At 41.6% G+C, this 18,285-nt stretch overlaps 5 protein-coding genes and 1 pseudogene across 5 annotated transcripts; 4 read left to right on the top strand and 2 right to left on the bottom strand.

Annotated features, from left to right (window-relative positions):
- Nucleotides 1-351: 351 nt before the first annotated feature.
- LOC139305429 (uncharacterized) lies at nt 352-10,193 on the top strand (annotated as a pseudogene).
- LOC139305316 (histone H4) lies at nt 1,718-2,195 on the top strand. The gene has a single exon (XM_070929283.1). The coding sequence runs from the start codon at nt 1,726-1,728 to the stop codon at nt 2,035-2,037; it is 312 nt and encodes a 103-aa protein (XP_070785384.1). The 5' UTR covers nt 1,718-1,725; the 3' UTR covers nt 2,038-2,195.
- Nucleotides 3,728-4,907, top strand: LOC139304788 (histone H2B 1/2). The gene is made up of 2 exons (XM_070928658.1): nt 3,728-4,106; nt 4,825-4,907. The coding sequence occupies exons 1-2, from the start codon at nt 3,733-3,735 to the stop codon at nt 4,826-4,828; spliced, it is 378 nt and encodes a 125-aa protein (XP_070784759.1). The 5' UTR covers nt 3,728-3,732; the 3' UTR covers nt 4,829-4,907.
- LOC139304787 (histone H3) lies at nt 4,834-5,383 on the top strand. Its single transcript, XM_070928657.1, has one exon. It carries the CDS (start codon nt 4,943-4,945, stop codon nt 5,351-5,353), a length of 411 nt encoding a protein of 136 aa, XP_070784758.1. The 5' UTR covers nt 4,834-4,942; the 3' UTR covers nt 5,354-5,383.
- A 4,699-nt stretch (nt 10,194-14,892) lies between the features above and the next one.
- LOC139304769 (histone H3) lies at nt 14,893-15,303 on the bottom strand. Its single transcript, XM_070928637.1, has one exon. The coding sequence runs from the start codon at nt 15,301-15,303 to the stop codon at nt 14,893-14,895; it is 411 nt and encodes a 136-aa protein (XP_070784738.1).
- A 1,256-nt stretch (nt 15,304-16,559) lies between these two features.
- LOC139304768 (histone H1-like) lies at nt 16,560-17,230 on the bottom strand. Its single transcript, XM_070928636.1, has one exon. The coding sequence runs from the start codon at nt 17,214-17,216 to the stop codon at nt 16,569-16,571; it is 648 nt and encodes a 215-aa protein (XP_070784737.1). The 5' UTR covers nt 17,217-17,230; the 3' UTR covers nt 16,560-16,568.
- Nucleotides 17,231-18,285: the final 1,055 nt, after the last annotated feature.

Below are 18,285 nucleotides of genomic sequence, written 5' to 3'. Positions count from 1 at the left end.
AAACATCTAAGAGAAAAGCTACTCTGAAAGAAAGAAAGAAATAAAACATAAATAAACCGGACCATCTTCTGGATACAGTTATTGATGGAGTGGTACCTTTTCTTACATTGATACTTGATATTTTCTTTATTTTAAGGTTTCAGTGATGTCTTATTTTGTAAATCCCACAAACTGGCGGAAGCTGTGTACTCTCTGCAGTTTCTTTACATATCGTTTCTGATTGGACGATCACACTGACACAGCATCTGACCAATGAACGACCAGCTGGAAGCCGCTAGTAGCTATTTAAGGGGGGGATTCGGCTGTGTTGAAGTATTCTGTTTCTACTCAACGAAGCGACCTGACTTAAAGATGTCTGGAAGAGGAAAGACCGGCGCCGGCAAAGCCAGGGCAAAGGCCAAGACCCGCTCCTCCCGTGCTGGGCTTCAGTTCCCGGTGGGTCGCGTCCACAGGCTGCTAAGGAAGGGAAACTACGCACAACGCGTTGGTGCCGGAGCTCCCGTCTACTTGGCGGCCGTGCTCGAGTACCTCACCGCTGAGATCCTGGAGCTGGCCGGTAACGCCGCCCGCGACAATAAGAAGACCAGGATCATCCCCCGTCACTTGCAGCTGGCAGTCCGCAACGACGAGGAGCTCAACAAGCTGCTCGGCGGAGTCACCATCGCTCAGGGCGGCGTGCTGCCCAACATCCAGGCCGTCCTGCTGCCCAAGAAGACCGAGAAGGCCGTGAAGAGCAAGTAAATCTCCAACCCACCAAACACCCAACGGCTCTTTTAAGAGCCACCCACTTCAACCTAAAGAGTCTTTTCCTTAATGTTTACTAAAAACACAGTCCCCCGTTACACTACAGCGCCCCCGACCCGTAGTGATGAAAACGTTAGTGTCTCCTGCCACTAGTGAAATAACTCAAAGACAAATTACAGTCGTTCAAAAAGAACGATTAATTCGCGAGTCTAAACTCACTAAAGCCCAGTAATTTGATGGAGAGTGTTATTTAGTCAGAGCAACGGTCAAAACCAATACAACTTGAACATACCTCAGAATCTGCTTTATATTTACACATTTAATGTGTGTAATTTAAGTTGCTTTCAATGTTACACACAGTTCCAAGAACAATTTAAAGACGACAGAAAAAAATAATTATATAATTAGCGTCATGGACAAAATCAAATATTAAATCATCATAACCACCTATCAATGACCAGCACCAATGTTATCTTGTTTTACAGAACAATTAAACTGTAAAATAGTTAATTCATTAAATTAATCTGCTGCTCACGTTTCAATTTATCTATTATGGATTTCACAAATCCACATAAACTAAATGGACCAAACCCCAAACAATATGACAAGATATTAAAACAAAAATGCCAATATTCTGGTTGAATTTAGTGTAATAGACTTGAACTAAATGTATTAAAGCACAAAGTACCAGCTGTGATGTTGAGTATTTGAAAATTAGACAATTATAGTCCATGTTGGTGTCCAAAAGGACGTGAGTCGCCAGTATAATTACCAGTGTAAATATTTTGTTTTATTTTGAAGGTTTTTTTCTTATCCGGAAATGCAGCGGCTCATACTCTCTAGCTTGGAGAGGAGCAGGAAAGTTGGCGGGCTGAGCTCGACGTGTCTTTCTTCACTTACGTCCGCAAAGTGGATTTAAATACGGACGCTCTGGTCCAGCCAGCAATCAGTTATTCTTCGGAAGAAACTAGAACCTGAACTATGAGCGGCCGCGGGAAAGGAGGTAAAGGACTCGGTAAAGGAGGCGCCAAGCGTCACCGTAAAGTTCTTCGTGATAACATCCAGGGGATCACCAAACCCGCCATCCGCCGTCTGGCTCGCCGCGGCGGAGTGAAGCGTATCTCCGGTCTGATCTACGAGGAGACCCGCGGTGTGCTGAAGGTGTTCCTGGAGAACGTGATCCGCGACGCCGTCACCTACACCGAGCACGCCAAGAGGAAGACCGTCACCGCCATGGACGTGGTCTACGCTCTGAAGAGACAAGGCCGCACCCTGTACGGCTTCGGAGGCTAAAACAACACGACCTGCTCTGACTACAACACAACGGCTCTTTTAAGAGCCCCCCACCTCCTCTGCAGAGCTCAGTCCTCTTTAATTTAATAACATTGTTGAAAACATAAATTTAAATTACCCACTGTCTCATGACTAAATAAACCTTTCACATTATGGTTCTTGACTGAAATCTGGATCTACTTCACCTGTTCACTTCTAAAATGTACACGTGTGTGTATATATATTTTTTACTTCATTGTTGACATAAATACTGTAAATGTGTATATTTTGTTTTCTATTTCTTATTTTTATATTTTGTACATACTCTCAATTATGCTACTTTCTACTCTTGAATAGGAGCACTGGTACTGTACAATTTCCCCCCTGGTGATCAAAGTATTTCTGATTCTGATCAAGTTGCTTCTATAAACATAGATTGTTCTACAAACACTAATGTGGTGAATTTAAAACTCACTTTCACACTTATTTCTGACATGATCACTGTTTGATTGTGGCCCTGTCACATTTTTAGGCTGAACGTGATATTTCAGCACTAACCCTTCATGCTGATGTAAAACCAAAAAGATCTGAGGTGTGTTTCATAAAGCTGGCTCAGAAGAAGTCTGTCCTGAATGATGCGAACAAACCAACTGAACCAGGAACAGTCTGTGGCACAGAAGGTTTGGAGCTAATGTACACGGAGCACTGATCGCAAAAAGTGGCATCAAAACATTTTAATTAGTAGTTTTAAAAATGGTATGGAAATCCTTCCTGCCTGTTCAACTCCTCCCTCTGAGTGTCGACACACTAAACAGATCCAGGAAATCTGGATTTGAATACATATATAGTCATACGCAATAGTGCAATATATACATTGTTATTGTATATATGTTTTACTTTTATTTTTCACAAATATTGTAAATGTGTATATTTCTATTTTGTATTTCTTATTTTATTTTTTAAATTTTGTACATATTTTTATTTCTAAATTTATGCTGCTTTCTACTCTTGAATGGGAGCACCGGTGCTGTATAATCTAATGTATTTCTGATTCTGCATGTGGTTTTCCACCAACGTCAAAAGCAGGTTAACAATGTCACTGTACAAATCTTTAAATTAAACCGTTTTTCTAGTATCAAACCGTAATATTCGCCACAAAAAGCATCTAAAGTATGTAAATCCAGAAACATGATCACTGAGTACCATTTGTGCATTAAAATAAACTGATGTGACGCTGTTCTATTGATTAATACTTTCTTATTAACAACAAAAGATATGTGGCCCTCAAAAGATGTTGATCATGAAAGAGGAATTTATAGACAAACAACATGTTTCATTAACATTTATACTACTACCACTACTACTACTACTACTAATAATAATAATGATAATAATAATAATGATGGTGGTAATAATAATAAAAATGATAATAATGATGAGAAGAAGAATGCATCTAATGAAGCATCATAAACACGTTAAACTACGTTTTCAGTAACGATGAAACTCCATCTCCATTCACTTTAACCAGCCACATAATAAGCACTCACACCGCCGCCATGTAGCGCTGAGATACTTCCGCATAGTTACTCAATGACGCTCTGACAATCAGCCAATGGCGGAGTGGGGACAGAACACTCTTATTTACGTATGTGGTATTTACTTGAACCAGCGCGATCTTCATTCAAGCAGTTCACTGCGAGCAGAGAAGTAGTTAACATGCCTGAACCACAGCAGAAATCAGCGCCCAAGAAGGGCTCCAAGAAAGCCGTGACCAAGACCGCCGGCAAGAAGGACAGGAAGAGGAGGAAGACCAGGAAGGAGAGCTACGCCATCTACGTGTACAAGGTGATGAAGCAGGTTCACCCCGACACCGGCATCTCCTCCAAGGCGATGGGCATCATGAACTCCTTCGTGAACGACATCTTTGAGCGCATCGCCGGTGAGGCCTCCCGTCTGGCTCACTACAACAAGCGCTCCACCATCACCTCCAGGGAGATCCAGACCGCCGTCCGCCTGCTGCTGCCCGGTGAACTGGCCAAGCACGCCGTGTCCGAGGGCACCAAGGCCGTGACCAAGTACACCAGCTCCAAGTAAACGACGCCACTGCCTCCATACAAACAAACCAACGGCTCTTTTAAGAGCCACACACTTTCTCTGGAAGAGCAGACCTCCTGTAACACATCAGTGATACTGAACAAGCCAGACATTAATATTAAAATATTACGTGTCTTTACTCCTGTATTGTGTAAATACTCACACCATATATTATGCTCCATCAATTATTTATTAGTATAACTTCAATATAACTTCTGTTCTACTACTGTTCAATCTGCTTTTCTGTGGATTGAACACGTTAAACACATATTAACCAAAACTACTAAAATAGTGGTTCTTGGGATCAGGACCATCTGAAGGGTCCTAAGATAAACTAAAGGGGAAGGAAATGAGTTTTGTGCTCGTAGTTTTTAAAGGGTCACTTACTAAAAAAGACCAGAGCTACTGGGTCGATCCTGACCGGACGTTGTATTTTATAAACTTGTATGTAGACGTTCACATGTGGTTTCAGACCTGAGCTGTCCCCCTTTCCACTCATCTTTTTCTGTCAGTGTAATTATTCATCATTCACAGCAGTTCGGGACAGACTTATGTTTATAATTATTAAGTAATTATTAATTACATATCATTCTTAACGTAGAGTATGTTAATCTGTTATGCATTTTGCTTTACTTGCGTTAGAAAAGCACAAAACAATACATTACTTAACGGCCGACCCGAGAGCGGGTAATTTAAATTTATTTTGTCCAATAGATGATCGGCTGGATCACGTGCATACAGTGGACCAATCAGCGCTGCCCGAGCTCCGGCGTTGGCTATAAAAGAGACATCCGCAGTAAGAGTCGACACTGATTCTTTCTTCTACGGTAAGATGGCCAGAACTAAGCAGACCGCCCGTAAGTCCACCGGAGGCAAAGCCCCCAGGAAGCAGCTGGCCACCAAGGCCGCCCGTAAGAGCGCCCCGGCCACCGGCGGAGTGAAGAAGCCCCACCGTTACAGGCCCGGTACCGTGGCTCTCAGAGAGATCCGCCGCTACCAGAAGTCCACCGAGCTGCTCATCCGCAAGCTGCCCTTCCAGCGCCTGGTGAGGGAGATCGCTCAGGACTTCAAGACCGACCTGCGCTTCCAGAGCTCCGCCGTCATGGCTCTGCAGGAGGCCAGCGAGGCTTACCTGGTCGGCCTGTTCGAGGACACCAACCTGTGCGCCATCCACGCCAAGAGGGTCACCATCATGCCCAAAGACATCCAGCTGGCCCGCCGCATCCGCGGAGAGAGGGCTTAAACTGACCTCAGACCTGTTTACAACAACACAACGGCCACATACACGTTCAAAGACCTCTGATCCTCCGACACGATCCACACACACACACACACACACACACACACACACACACACACACACACACTCCAGTACAGATCATTTCACACATCAAATAACGTGTCATGTTTCTATACTACATTATAATCTTACTGTATTTGTTATTGATGGGAATTCAGCTTCTTTTTAGTGAGCTGGGTCATTTGGCTCAGCTCACTAAAGAAAAGAAAAGAAAGAAAGAAAGAAAAGTCAGCTCTTTCGACTCTGCATTTTACCACTTATACCTTTTATAATTCAGCCAAATTCAGTGCTGATTTGACTTGTGATTTGTATGTGTACACATATATCACTTAATTTATTCAATACATCCTTTGTACTGAAGTATTCAAAAGTAAAAATTACATTTTCTAATATCAATAAATTGCTGTAGCCAATTGTTTTCATTGCTTTTACAGACCCTTGTAACTCTGAAACCACCCGATGAATGCACTGACCTGCTTGTAGAACCGCTCTGCTACACAAAGCAGATAGAAACACCTATAAAAACTTAAGCATAGAAATTAAAAACAAAGGACAGCTATTGACATTTTCAATGTTTATTTAAACACACCCCTAACAAAACAGCAGGGCTTTATATTTATTTTAGTATTAACAAAAGAAAAAAAAGACTTTGCTGAGCCTAAAAATAACAAGTACAATATACTGTATGTGTATATATACATATATATATATATATGTATATATGCAATATATATATGTATATGTATATATATATATGCAATATATATTGCAAACCTTCTGAAGGTTCTAGTTTGGTCCGTATCATAGCTTTGTTGGCCTCCAAGAGTGGGATGGAAAAAGTAACCCCTCAACTCCCCCAACAGCGGGCCAAAGATGATATGAATTACAATTTTAGCCTCAGGAATGCCAAGACTATGTTCACCCCTCTGATGAAAATACAGGAGGGACTTACATCAACATTGTTGAGGAGTTTAACTGCTACCACGACAGGGAGGCTAATTGTACTGGTCTCACGCATATTTGCACTACCACAGAGTATTACAGTTTCCTTTAAATGGTAGCAGCGCCGTGTTTATATTGTTTATAATGTATATTGTTACTTTACGCACTCATTTTTGAGCAGCTATCAGATTGAGTGAGTGCAGGTTGCTTTACAACTGTTTTTGTACATTTGGTTTACATTTGAAGGGATATTATGTTTGTGATTTTATACTGTATAAAATACAGTATAAAATACCTGTGAAAGTCATAACGTTACATTTATTTAACAATAAAATTACTTTGATGGAATGAATAGTCTTCTATAGACATAACATTGTTGGATGAATAAGCCATAGTTGGATGAATGAGCCGTGTTTGGACGATTTATACAATCCGGTTAAGATGATGCACGAGGTGATCAAATGCTGCCTCAAGAGTGAGGAAAGGAAAACAATCGGTTCTTATACCATGACCTGGAAACAAACGGACCGTGGGGGAAGTTCGGTGAGTACAAACAAAGGAACAGTAAGGCCTGAAAAGAATCATCATCATCATCATCATCATCATCCGCTCTTGAACTAAAGTGCTTTTGTGTGTTTATGTTGCAGTCAGGAAAGATCCTCCCCTTGTGACACTCACAACCACGGTGCACGCCGATCTGTGGCACATGACTCTGCCACCCTCTTACAACCAGAGGATCACGAGCATCATGTCAGCTATAGACGTGCTGGAGTACCATGGACAACTGCTTCCAGAAGAACACACCGAGTTCCTGCAAAACTACAATGACATCTATGCTATGATTAAGCAACTGGAAGAACTGTGCAGTAACACTACCATCCCTAAAGCCACCTGGCAGTTCATCTCCTTGGTGGTGTCTTCATTTAACATGCATGTGTTCGACCTCTTCCGAATGTCTATGAAAGATGTCTTTACCTATGTAAAGTAGAACTGCTGCCTGTACCAAATAAAAAGTGACTTTCGTACAATTGTATCTCAGCGTTATTTTTGTAGGTGGAGAAATGAGCCCTGGTTGGATGTTTCACCACTGAACTCTCGCATGGGATGCAAGGACACTACATACTTGTCAGGATCATCATTGTCATGATCATCGTCGTCACCGTGGTCGATTTCAACACGACAGGCGTTGAGCGAATCTCCGGTCATCGATGTCTCTACAGTCTCCTTGTTCTTTCTTTTCTCCTCGTTGAAAAGCAGTCTTTATGTCCTAAAGGCATGCTTGGAGCTTGGCTAACTGATGAGGTTCTTCTGGCTTGATCAATAAATATAGCTGGGTATCATCCGCATAGCAATGAAAACGTATGGAGTGTTTTCTAATGATATCTCTTAAAAGACGCATATATAAGGTGAATAGTATTGGTCCAAGCACAGAACCTTGTGGAACTCCATGACTGACTTTGGCGTACATGAAGGATTCATCGTTAACATGTACAAACTGAGATCGATCTGATAAATACGACTTAAACCAGCTTAGTGCGGTTCCTTTGATGCCAATTAAATGTTCCAGTCTCTGTAATAGGATATGATGGTCAATGGTGTCGAATGCAGCACTAAGATCTAACAAAACAAGTATAGAGACAAGTCCTTTGTCTGATGCAGTGAGAAGGTCATTTGTAACTTTCACCAGTGCTGTCTCTGTGCTATGATGAGCTCTGAAACCTGACTGAAAGTCCTCAAGCAACTTATTGTCATGTAGAAAGTCACACAGCTGGTTGGCGACTGCTTTCTCAAGAGTCTTGGAGAGAAAGGGGAGGTTAGTTATAGGTCTATAGTTGGCTAAAACCTCTGGATCAAGAGTGGGCTTTTTAAGAAGAGGTTTAATTACAGCTACTTTAAAGGACTGTGGTACGTAGCCTGTTAATAAAGACAGATTGATCATGTCTAGTAGTATACAGTACATATATCCATGCACAGAGACATACAAGTACACAGAATATATATTATATTTGTCACATATTTGTCACCCTCATTTTGAATGAACTTTTGTTGTTTCCTGATAGTGAAAAGTGTTTGTACGGATGAATTAAAACACAACCTTGTGATGAAGCGCTTGTTAATAATATAAAATGCATTACATGTTGGAGTTCAGGGTGTTTTTATATCAAATGTCAAATATGTGCGGGGGGGGTACTTTTATTTTTCATACTCATTTCAACTACATTTTGCTGATAATACTTACATACTTTTACTTAAAGAATGCAGGACTTCTAGTGTGCTTCAGTTATTAAGTCGACAATCATTGATGTAAATGTGGTAGAAATAATAGATTCTACAATAGAAAGCAGTATCAGCTGCTGTGGTCCAGTATTGTGCCATAGTCTTATTTAGGCCAAATATCTGTCAAGTTTGTGAGATCGAATTATGCCAATAAAAGACCGGAGTCTAATTTTGTTTCATTAAAGACAAGCAGCTTTAATGTTGACAACACAGAAATGGAAAAATATATTTCCTTAATACTGTTAAAGCTTATATCATATGACCCATAATAAATAGATAAAACAAAATATTTGGAAGAATTGAGTGTTTTCACATTTCGTCTCACTGTCTCACTATTTTAAGTTTCTGGTTTCTGATGGACTTTAATGCAATTAGGAGAGAAATCACAAGGAAAAGACTCGCAGCTCCACAATCAGCTGGACTCAGTTTTACACTTTAGGACTTCACGCCACTGAACACATCTTTGATTTTTGATTATAACCTCGAAGATTAGATTTTTTATCATATGATTTCAAACTCTCTCATGTTTAGTAAAGATACCACTGCTACTAATAAATATATGATGAACATTAAAGCAATAAACAGACCCGGGACACGTCATCACAGCATGTATGTGAAAGTTGAATTCACTCCACCTTACTGTAACACAGGCCCTGAGCCGGTGTCAGAGCTGCATGTCATGTGGTGTTTCTAACTAGGAATGAATCAAATGAGACTATGAAGTGTGAACTTTCAGGCCTTCACATTCAACCCCCCCCCGACTGTGGATCAGACAAGCAGCTCTTAATCCTTATTAATTAAATCGTTATTAAGATGTAAATATTATTATTTTATTATCTGCTTTACTGTATTTTTTCTTTAATTTTCATCCATTAAATTCTCCTTAACTTATTATTTTATTGTATGTTATTGCGCTGTAGATGTTCTGGTTGTATGTATATAAATAAACTTATGTACTTTTACTTTTTATTTGTGACGTCTTATTTTGTAAGTTTTGAAAGTGACACTGTAGGGCGGAAGCTTCTTTTTTTGCTACAGTAACGTGACGTTGACTCTTCTGATTGGGCGACCGTACTGCCCGCTGTACCCGACCAATGAGCGACCAGATGGAGGCTATATAACCAGGGCTGTTCCTCTGTCAGAAACTAAACAAAACTTTCTTTTAAGATGTCTGGAAGAGGAAAGGGCGGCGCAGGCAAAGTCAGAGCGAAGGCTAAGACCCGCTCCTCCCGTGCTGGGCTTCAGTTCCCGGTGGGTCGCGTCCACAGGAAGCTGAGGAAAGGGAACTATTCTCAGCGCGTTGGCGCCGGAGCCCCCGTCTACTTGGCGGCAGTGCTCGAGTACCTCACCGCTGAGATCCTGGAGCTGGCCGGTAACGCCGCCCGCGACAACAAGAAGAGCAGGATCATCCCCCGTCACCTGCAGCTGGCAGTCCGCAACGACGAGGAGCTCAACAAGCTGCTCGGCGGAGTCACCATCGCTCAGGGCGGCGTGCTGCCCAACATCCAGGCGGTCCTGCTGCCCAAGAAGACCGAGAAGGCCGTGAAGAGCAAGTAAAGCTCCAACCCACCAAACACCCAACGGCTCTTTTAAGAGCCACCACTTCTACTCAAAGAGGAAGCTCCTGTTCAAAACACCAACACTCATTTATGATGACTAATATTAATGACGCTTGAACTCCAGTAGAAACGTTGAATTGGCCTGTGATCTTGACCTGGTTCACTTTATAAAAAACAAACAAGTAAAGGTCAAACCCAGTAATGAAACACTGCACGTCTCCACAAGATTAAAGTGTGTGAAGTAGTGAGTGATTGACACCTCGTCGATCTGTGGGGCTCAGTGACCTCTGCTTCACCCTCAACTCAATAAAATCTAAGTACTGTATTTTTATTTTTTAGGAAGAGACCTGTGCATGTTAAAGTAGTCAGAGCAGATCAGTTAACCTGCAGTGAAACATTTATTGCACATGAAGAAATGAAACTGAAAATGATGGATTGTTTCTAATTGTTTTCATGTGAGTATTTGAGTTATTGTGGTCCCGTGCATACATCATCTTTAACTGTTCTCTGAGTAAACTCCATGTTTAAGTTTGACTTTTATTTATTTATTTATTTATACAGAGTATTTTTACATAAACCAACATAAATGAGGAGCCCTGTATCTTCCTGCTCAGGTGTTTGTGAATATGAATACTGGATGAGCCAATCTGTCAATCTTGTGGGTGGTAAATATTTGGTAAACATCAATATGATTACTTGTAAGAAGTTTAGTTTTCTTAAATAATAATAATGATAATGTAGCGTCAGGTGAGCTGAGGGCTGTCAGTCGTGCTTGTTGACCTGTGTTCGTTGTGAAACCTGACGCCATGTTTACATGGAGGAAGAAAAATGCGGGAAAATTCAGTGTCAAATTGGGGCTTAAAGATCAAACGCGTCCACGTCTGAACACACAGGTACGACCGGAAGGAGGCTGGCCGCTTCCTGCTTTATTCTGAAGGAGAAGGGGTGACGTCAACTGTCTCATAGTTTCTACTGTCGGAGAAAAAAAAGTTCCCGCCCAGCGGAGCTCGAGCCGTTGGTTCTCAAACACGTCCGCAACAAGAGTTTAAGTGCCGGCGCTCTGATCCAGTGAGCCATCAGTTATATGCAATAATCCTTGGACTTCCAGGTGCAGCATAATTAAAAATCACCCTGGACAATCTACCTGTTGTTTCATATGTCACTCTGCTGACCATCAAGTGAATCAATGTCCAATTGTTAAATGTTGTTAAATGTTTTGATATTCTCTGTACACAAGAACTGAGATTGAAAACTAATGAAGATGTTGAAAAAGTAAGTGAAATGTGGCAGAAAGGGAAATATCTAATAAAGTGTAATATCTATAGGTGAAAGCAGTGCTGATGGTGTCGGTATGTTTGTTAAATCACATGATGTTGCCATAATCAGCAGAAGAGGTAGGCTGCTCATGTTAGATTGTTTTTACAGAGGTGACAAATATCGTATTAGAAATGTTCACACTGCTCCAGATGCACAAAGAAAATCCCAGCTATTCAGAAGACTTTGGGAATTACTGTTGGTTGGGTACAGAATAATATTATGTGGAGATTTTAATACAGTAACAGAAGAAAATGACAGATGTAGCAGCACAGTATTCAAGCTGAGTCCAGAAGTTAGAAATCTGTGATGAAGCTGAATGAATTGATGTTTGTTGAGCTGTTAACCCCTTTGGGACTGAATTCACCAGGTTTGACTCTAAAACAAAAACACGTACTGACAGAATATATGTATGTCCACACTTCAAAGTTACTCACTATGGAACAGTGTTAAATGACTTCTCATCTTTATCTTCTGGAACCTCAGTTAACTGAACACTCAGTGCTTAAAAGACACAGATTTAATAACTAAAACAGGAGATTCATAAAATAATACAATTAATGATTCTCACTAAATCAGACATTCAATTATGGGAAATATTAAAATGTAGAATGAAAGATTTTTTCAAATTTAAATGTAAAGAATTAAATAAAGTTAAGAATACAAAACATATTAGTTTAAAACTGATGAAGGAAAGATCCACAATAGAACAAGAATATCGATCTGAAAATACAAATAGATGACTTTAATCATGAATTATTATATAGCATTTGTAAACAGACAGAAATGGACAACAGAGGGAATCTACTCCCTCAAAACAGGACAAAAACAAATTCAAAGTAAATTCATTAAATCCATAAAGAATAAAGATGGTTATCTGTCCATTGTGAAAAACAGAAACGAGAAGCAATTCGAGATTTATGTTCTGACGCATATAAAAAAATAGAAATAGACACAGACAGCGTGAAATATCTGTTGGAAAGAGTTTCCACACAGTTCACTAAACTTTAATGAAATAATTGGTGATATAAGAAAAGAGGAGGTCCAGACGGTCTGTCTACTGAACATTTTCAATTATATAATGATGAAGTTTTAAACCTCCTCGCTTCAATGAACAATGAAGGTCTGAACAGCAGCTGTATAGGAGACTCTTTCTATCAAGGTGTTATGTGTTTATTATATAAGAAAGGTGATGATAGTGATAGAGATAATTACAGACATCTAACTATTATATCTACTATAATACAGACTATAAAATATTTGCAAAAATAATTATGAATAGATTAAATAATATTTTAGATGAAATTATAGATAAAGATCAAACGTGCAGTTAAAGGTAGACAGACGTGGGATAACTTATAAACAAACCTGAAGAAAGCAAAGGTTTTTACATCATCGGTCTGGATCAAAAGAAAGCCTCTGACTACGTCTCCAGAGATTACCTCTGGGCTGGGATGAGGTCATACGGCTTTCCTGACGTCTTTGTCCAAATAGTTAAATGTCTGTATGTTAAATCAAGTGTTTGTGTAAATGTTAATGGGGTTTTAACAGAGTTTGAAGTGGAGAGAGGCGTGAAGCAGGGCTGTCCTGTGAGCACCGCTTTATACATCTTAGCCATCAGTCCTTTAACTAAAAGGATCAACTCTGACAGTCTCATCTCTGGAACATGTGTAGGGCATGCACACAACGTCGCTGCCATCGCTTACGCTGATGATGTGACTGTAGTTATTAAAAACCAGCTGGAGATAAACATCTTGACTAATCACTTAAACCTGTACGAGCTCGCTTCTGGAGCGCAACTAAATCATGACAGGAGTAAAATTAATATTCAAATCAAACAAGAAATTAAAATACTGGGTTCGATTATTTGTAACAGAGAATGTGGAGAAATAATTTGGGAGAATAAACTGTGTGAAATTAAAGAAGAGGTGAAAAAATGGGAAAACAAGAGTTAATATAGTGAAAACCTTCATCTTATCTAAACTCCTAATATTTTTCCCCCACCTGATAAAATGATAATCCAGTTAAATAAACAGTGCGCAAACTTAGTTTGGGGAACAACCAGTGAAGTCACCAAGAGAGTTAATGTATAAAAGTAAAAAACATGGTGGGCTCGGTGCTGTAGAGCTCGGTATATGTTTGAATATCTTTAGAGATGCTCTCTGGGTTGGAGATTTCTCCATGTGGAGACAAAGAAAAGGGACAGCGAGACGTGGCCCTTATCATAAAATCATTTTCTGGGAGATTTTATTTTTGTACACCAGCATCTACAGATAGACTGGTGTGATTTTACTAGCAAGGTAATATTTAATAAAATAAATTATTTTAAATATGGGGAGTTGATTAAATATAAAAACTTAAAGTGAAGAAAACAGTACAGAGGTGATACTAATATTAAGAAATAAAAATCTGTCAGACAGCATCAGAGATGTCCGGTGGCTCATCTCTGTAGGCAGACGTCCTGTGAGAGCTGTAGTTGTTTGGAGTTGTTATGTCACCACCAAAAAAGGTCCAATGATTTATTGTGATGAGGACGAGACTCAAGAACATCTTTTAATCAGCTGTCCTCGTGGTTTTTCAGATTCTTAATGAACAAATACAAATACGGATATAGATCAATGATTAATATCAAGAGCTATCGTTCTGCTGTGATGATGACTGTTACCACCATCTGTCAACTGTATCAGAGAGAATATAATGTCTTATAACAAAGATGTCTGCTATCCACATTCTGTTCACTATATGAAAGTCATTTTATCATAAATTGACTAAAATGTTCTTTTAATTCATTCATACAAACACGTCAGGAAAAGTGATATCACACAAATATGTGACAAATCTAAATGTCTCTGTGGATATATGCACTGTATGTTTTATATGTGGGAATTTACTCTCAGCTGGCAGTTTATTGAGGACACTTAATAACTAAGTATTAACAGTCGTGCAATAAATCCTCCTGAGGGTCATGATGTTCAGCTGCTGCTGACAGGTGTTTCTAATATTTTGTCCACCATTATTTTGCGGTGGACAAGCAAGGTTTGTTTTTTCAGCTGGATGTTTAGCTAACGTTATATCAACGGTCCAAAAAGCGACCAATCACAGGCTGGACGGGGCGGGACTTTAAAACAAAGGTTGACATGCTCATTGTTGCTTGAATGGTTGTGATTGACAGGTTAGACCAACAGGAATGAAGTAATACTAGTTAATATATTCATGTAGGACATGTGATGGTATTTTAACGAATACAGTAAGATTATAATGTAGTATAGAAACATGCCACTTTATATGGTGTGTGTATGTGTTAATCGTGTCGGAGGATCAGAGATCTTTGAACGTGTATGTGGCTCTTAAAAGAGCCGTTGTGTTGCTGTAAACAGGTCTGAGGTCAGTTTAAGCCCTCTCTCCGCGGATGCGGCGGGCCAGCTGGATGTCTTTGGGCATGATGGTGACCCTCTTGGCGTGGATGGCGCACAGGTTGGTGTCCTCGAAGAGACCGACCAGGTAAGCCTCGCTGGCCTCCTGCAGAGCCATGACGGCGGAGCTCTGGAAGCGCAGGTCGGTCTTGAAGTCCTGAGCGATCTCCCTCACCAGGCGCTGGAAGGGCAGCTTGCGGATGAGCAGCTCGGTGGACTTCTGGTAGCGGCGGATCTCTCTGAGAGCCACGGTACCGGGCCTGTAACGGTGGGGCTTCTTCACTCCGCCGGTGGCCGGGGCGCTCTTACGGGCGGCCTTGGTGGCCAGCTGCTTCCTGGGGGCTTTTCCTCCGGTGGACTTACGGGCGGTCTGCTTGGTTCTTGCCATCGTAGACGAGCTTCAGGTCTCCTTCACTCAAGAAAAGTAGTGAAGACTCTGCTGCGACCGTCTGCTTTATATCGCCGGAGCCGGAGCGCGACCGCGCTGATTGGTCCAATGTATGCACGTGATACAGCAGCGCACCTATCAGAGCGAAGGAATGGATAAATAATCCACAGCGGAGTTCCTGTGGCGGGAAATACAAATAATTTAACTGCCGTTTCATTTATTATGTGAGCTAATGATTCTTATTAATCAGGAAACATCACATATGAATATAAACACGTAAATTAATAAACAAAAACACATTTATATATTAATATTCATGAGTATTTAGACATTACTATTAAATAATGTCTAATATTTTATATGAAACTGTGGTTGAACGTTTTATTGATGTGACACTGTTCCAGAATATTTATGATGTAATCTGTGACCAAATATCTGTGACTAATATAATCACACACAGTTATAATATGGAAGTAATGAAAGAACATCGTTCCATAACGCTGTGATGTTCCTACAGCTCTCTGGTCCAGTGGGGGGAAGAAAGGCCTGAAACGAGGGTTTGTGGCGGCGAGCTGACGACATTTACTTCAGATATGTTTCTGTCAAATTCATCAACAGTTGAGACACATTCATTGATCTTTCTGTCATACAGACACCTGCACTGCTGCTGCTTCACTCTTTGTTCTTGTTGCCGTTACTAAAGCCAGTATTTATTATTATTAAGATTTTTATTAAAGACAGTATTATCAATAAATGTACAATCATAGTGTGAGTGACAGCTTGTTCAAGGAGCTGTACAGATGTTGTGTACAGATGTTGCTGAGGTGCAAAGTGATGAAATGAGCCACATTTGAACTTCCATATCACTCTCAATAAGAACGTCTTCCTGTGGCTGTTTGTGTGCTTCACTGCTGATGAACAACAACAAGAGGTAGTTAATAAAACAGCTGCAGTGCAGATCCTCCGTTACCCTCTTGCCCACTCACTTCCTGTCTCACTCCTGTGGTGTCCTGTGCTGCTCCACCCCTCAGTACAAGTGTGAGCATGTTACAGCTGCCTGCATGTGTTCTTCCTCAGAGCACAGGGCCCTGTTGCTTTCTATTAAACATCATTATGAGCAGAAGTGATGTGAACAAACACAGGAAGAAATACAGAAATGTTTCAGTAGAGAGACAGAACATCAACACAGGAAAGTTGCTCCTCAGTGGGACATGTGGGTGGCTCTTAAAAGAGCCGTTGAGTTGGAACAGAGCCGCTGTGTCGCCTCACTTCTTGGAGCTTTTCTTGGCTGCGGGCTTCTTGACTTTAGTGCTTTTGGACTTGGCAGCCTTCTTGGGGCTTTTCTTGGGGGGAGCGGCCTTCTTGGGAGTCGCTGCCTTCTTGGCCGCCTTCTTCTTCGGGCTCTTTGTGAGCTTCTTGACGGACTGTTTCTTGGCGGCGGCGGCGGGTTTCTTCGCCTTCTTGGGTGTTGACTTGGCGGCCGCTGCTTTGGACTTCTTGGCGGCTGCTGGCTTCTTGACGGCGGCGGCGGCGGGCTTCTTCGCTGCCGGCTTCTTGGCTTTCACGGCGGGTTTCTTCGCTTCCTTCTTGGGCTTCACAGCAGTCTTGCTCAGCTTGTAGGAGCCCGATGCCCCGGTTCCCTTGACCTGCACCAGAGTCCCATTCTCCACCATGCGCTTTACGGCACTTTTCATATGTCTGATGTCGGACTCCTTTTCGTAGCCTTCTTTGGCCAGCGCCTTCTTCACAGCGGCGAAAGAGGTCCCTTTGCGGTCCCCGGAGGCGGTCACGACTTTCAGGACGAGCTCGGCGAAGGTGAGACCGGTCTTCTTGCTCCGCTTGACGGCTTTCTTCTTCGGGGATTTGGCCGGTGCGGCGGGCGCAGCGGGCGCAGCTGGGACTTGTTCTGCCATCGTGCTGTCAGGTAGCTTCTCTGGACGAGTCCGGTGTGAGAGTGGAGAAGTCCCAGCAAAGGGAGGAACTTAAACGCCCCATGAGAACCGTGAAGACTCAACGCAGCCTGCCGCTCAGCTGTGCAGCAGGAACACTGCGACACTTGTGTTTTCTCTCCGCACAGAAATGTATAAAATACACATGTGGAGGAAGACCTGCAGGCTAAAACTGGCCCCGGCTGGTAGCGGAGCAGTGTCTCTTCATGTGAGAGTCAAATAAAGAGCTCCACAGTGTTGTATTTTCTCCGCGGAGCGTCTAAACCTCTCCCAGCTGCTGCCGTGTGAGGCGTCTCTGCCCGACGTTTCCCTCTAATTTCTCTCCTAAATGCTTTAAAATGCATCAGAAACCCAGTGAAAGCCGCCGGATGGTGACAGGACATGTTTGTGTGGAGGCTCAGAGTTCAAACAGTCGGCTGCTGCTCTTTATTTAGTATTAAACAGAGGTTAGTTCGGTACCTGCAAACACACGCGCAAGTTAGTGGAGACGTTACACTCGCTGAGACAGACAGTCTCTGTCTTTGTCATCTGTGTTATTCTGCTTCAGGTTTCACTCCTGCTTTAGACAATCTGCAGCTATTTATTAGCCATTAAAGCCAATAAACATAAAATGAACATTTGATTCGACTTCTTTGTGACTTTGGGAAGACCTGTCCGCCTGAAGCTGCTCCCGCGGCTCCGGGCCTGTCGTGCCGCTGCATCACCTGGATTCCTCCTGCGGGGATCAGTGAAGGCTTCTTGTCTGACGGCCTCAGTTTCATCGTGAATTTTGAGCAGTTGAACCAAAGAGTGATTTTTTTTTTCTTCTCAAATTGTTTCATTTGAAGGATTTTAGAGCCTGACGTGTCCAAGAAAAGTACAATTTCTTCTTCTTCCCTGTTGAAATTGTGTCTCTGTCCTTTTGTTGCTGATTTATTCTGATAGTTGTATTATTCAGTGTCACTTGTCATGTACATAATGTAAAGCCGCCTTTCTTTATGGTATCATAGTCATTATATCATTATACCTGTGTTGTACGTTTTAATTAGTATAA

The sequence above is a fragment of the Enoplosus armatus genome, chromosome 22 (assembly GCF_043641665.1).
Source record: "Enoplosus armatus isolate fEnoArm2 chromosome 22, fEnoArm2.hap1, whole genome shotgun sequence".
Taxonomy (NCBI): Eukaryota; Metazoa; Chordata; class Actinopteri; order Centrarchiformes; family Enoplosidae; genus Enoplosus; species Enoplosus armatus.
Note: the sequence above shows the minus strand (reverse complement) of the source record. Positions and strands in the feature narration are given on the sequence as shown.

Bases quoted from the DNA above. Each gene is read 5' to 3' on its own strand.
- LOC139305316 (XM_070929283.1), top strand. From the start codon at position 1,726: ATGAGCGGCCGCGGGAAAGGAGGTAAAGGACTCGGTAAAGGAGGCGCC.
- LOC139304788 (XM_070928658.1), top strand. From the start codon at position 3,733: ATGCCTGAACCACAGCAGAAATCAGCGCCCAAGAAGGGCTCCAAGAAA.
- LOC139304787 (XM_070928657.1), top strand. From the start codon at position 4,943: ATGGCCAGAACTAAGCAGACCGCCCGTAAGTCCACCGGAGGCAAAGCC.
- LOC139304769 (XM_070928637.1), bottom strand. From the start codon at position 15,303: ATGGCAAGAACCAAGCAGACCGCCCGTAAGTCCACCGGAGGAAAAGCC.
- LOC139304768 (XM_070928636.1), bottom strand. From the start codon at position 17,216: ATGGCAGAACAAGTCCCAGCTGCGCCCGCTGCGCCCGCCGCACCGGCC.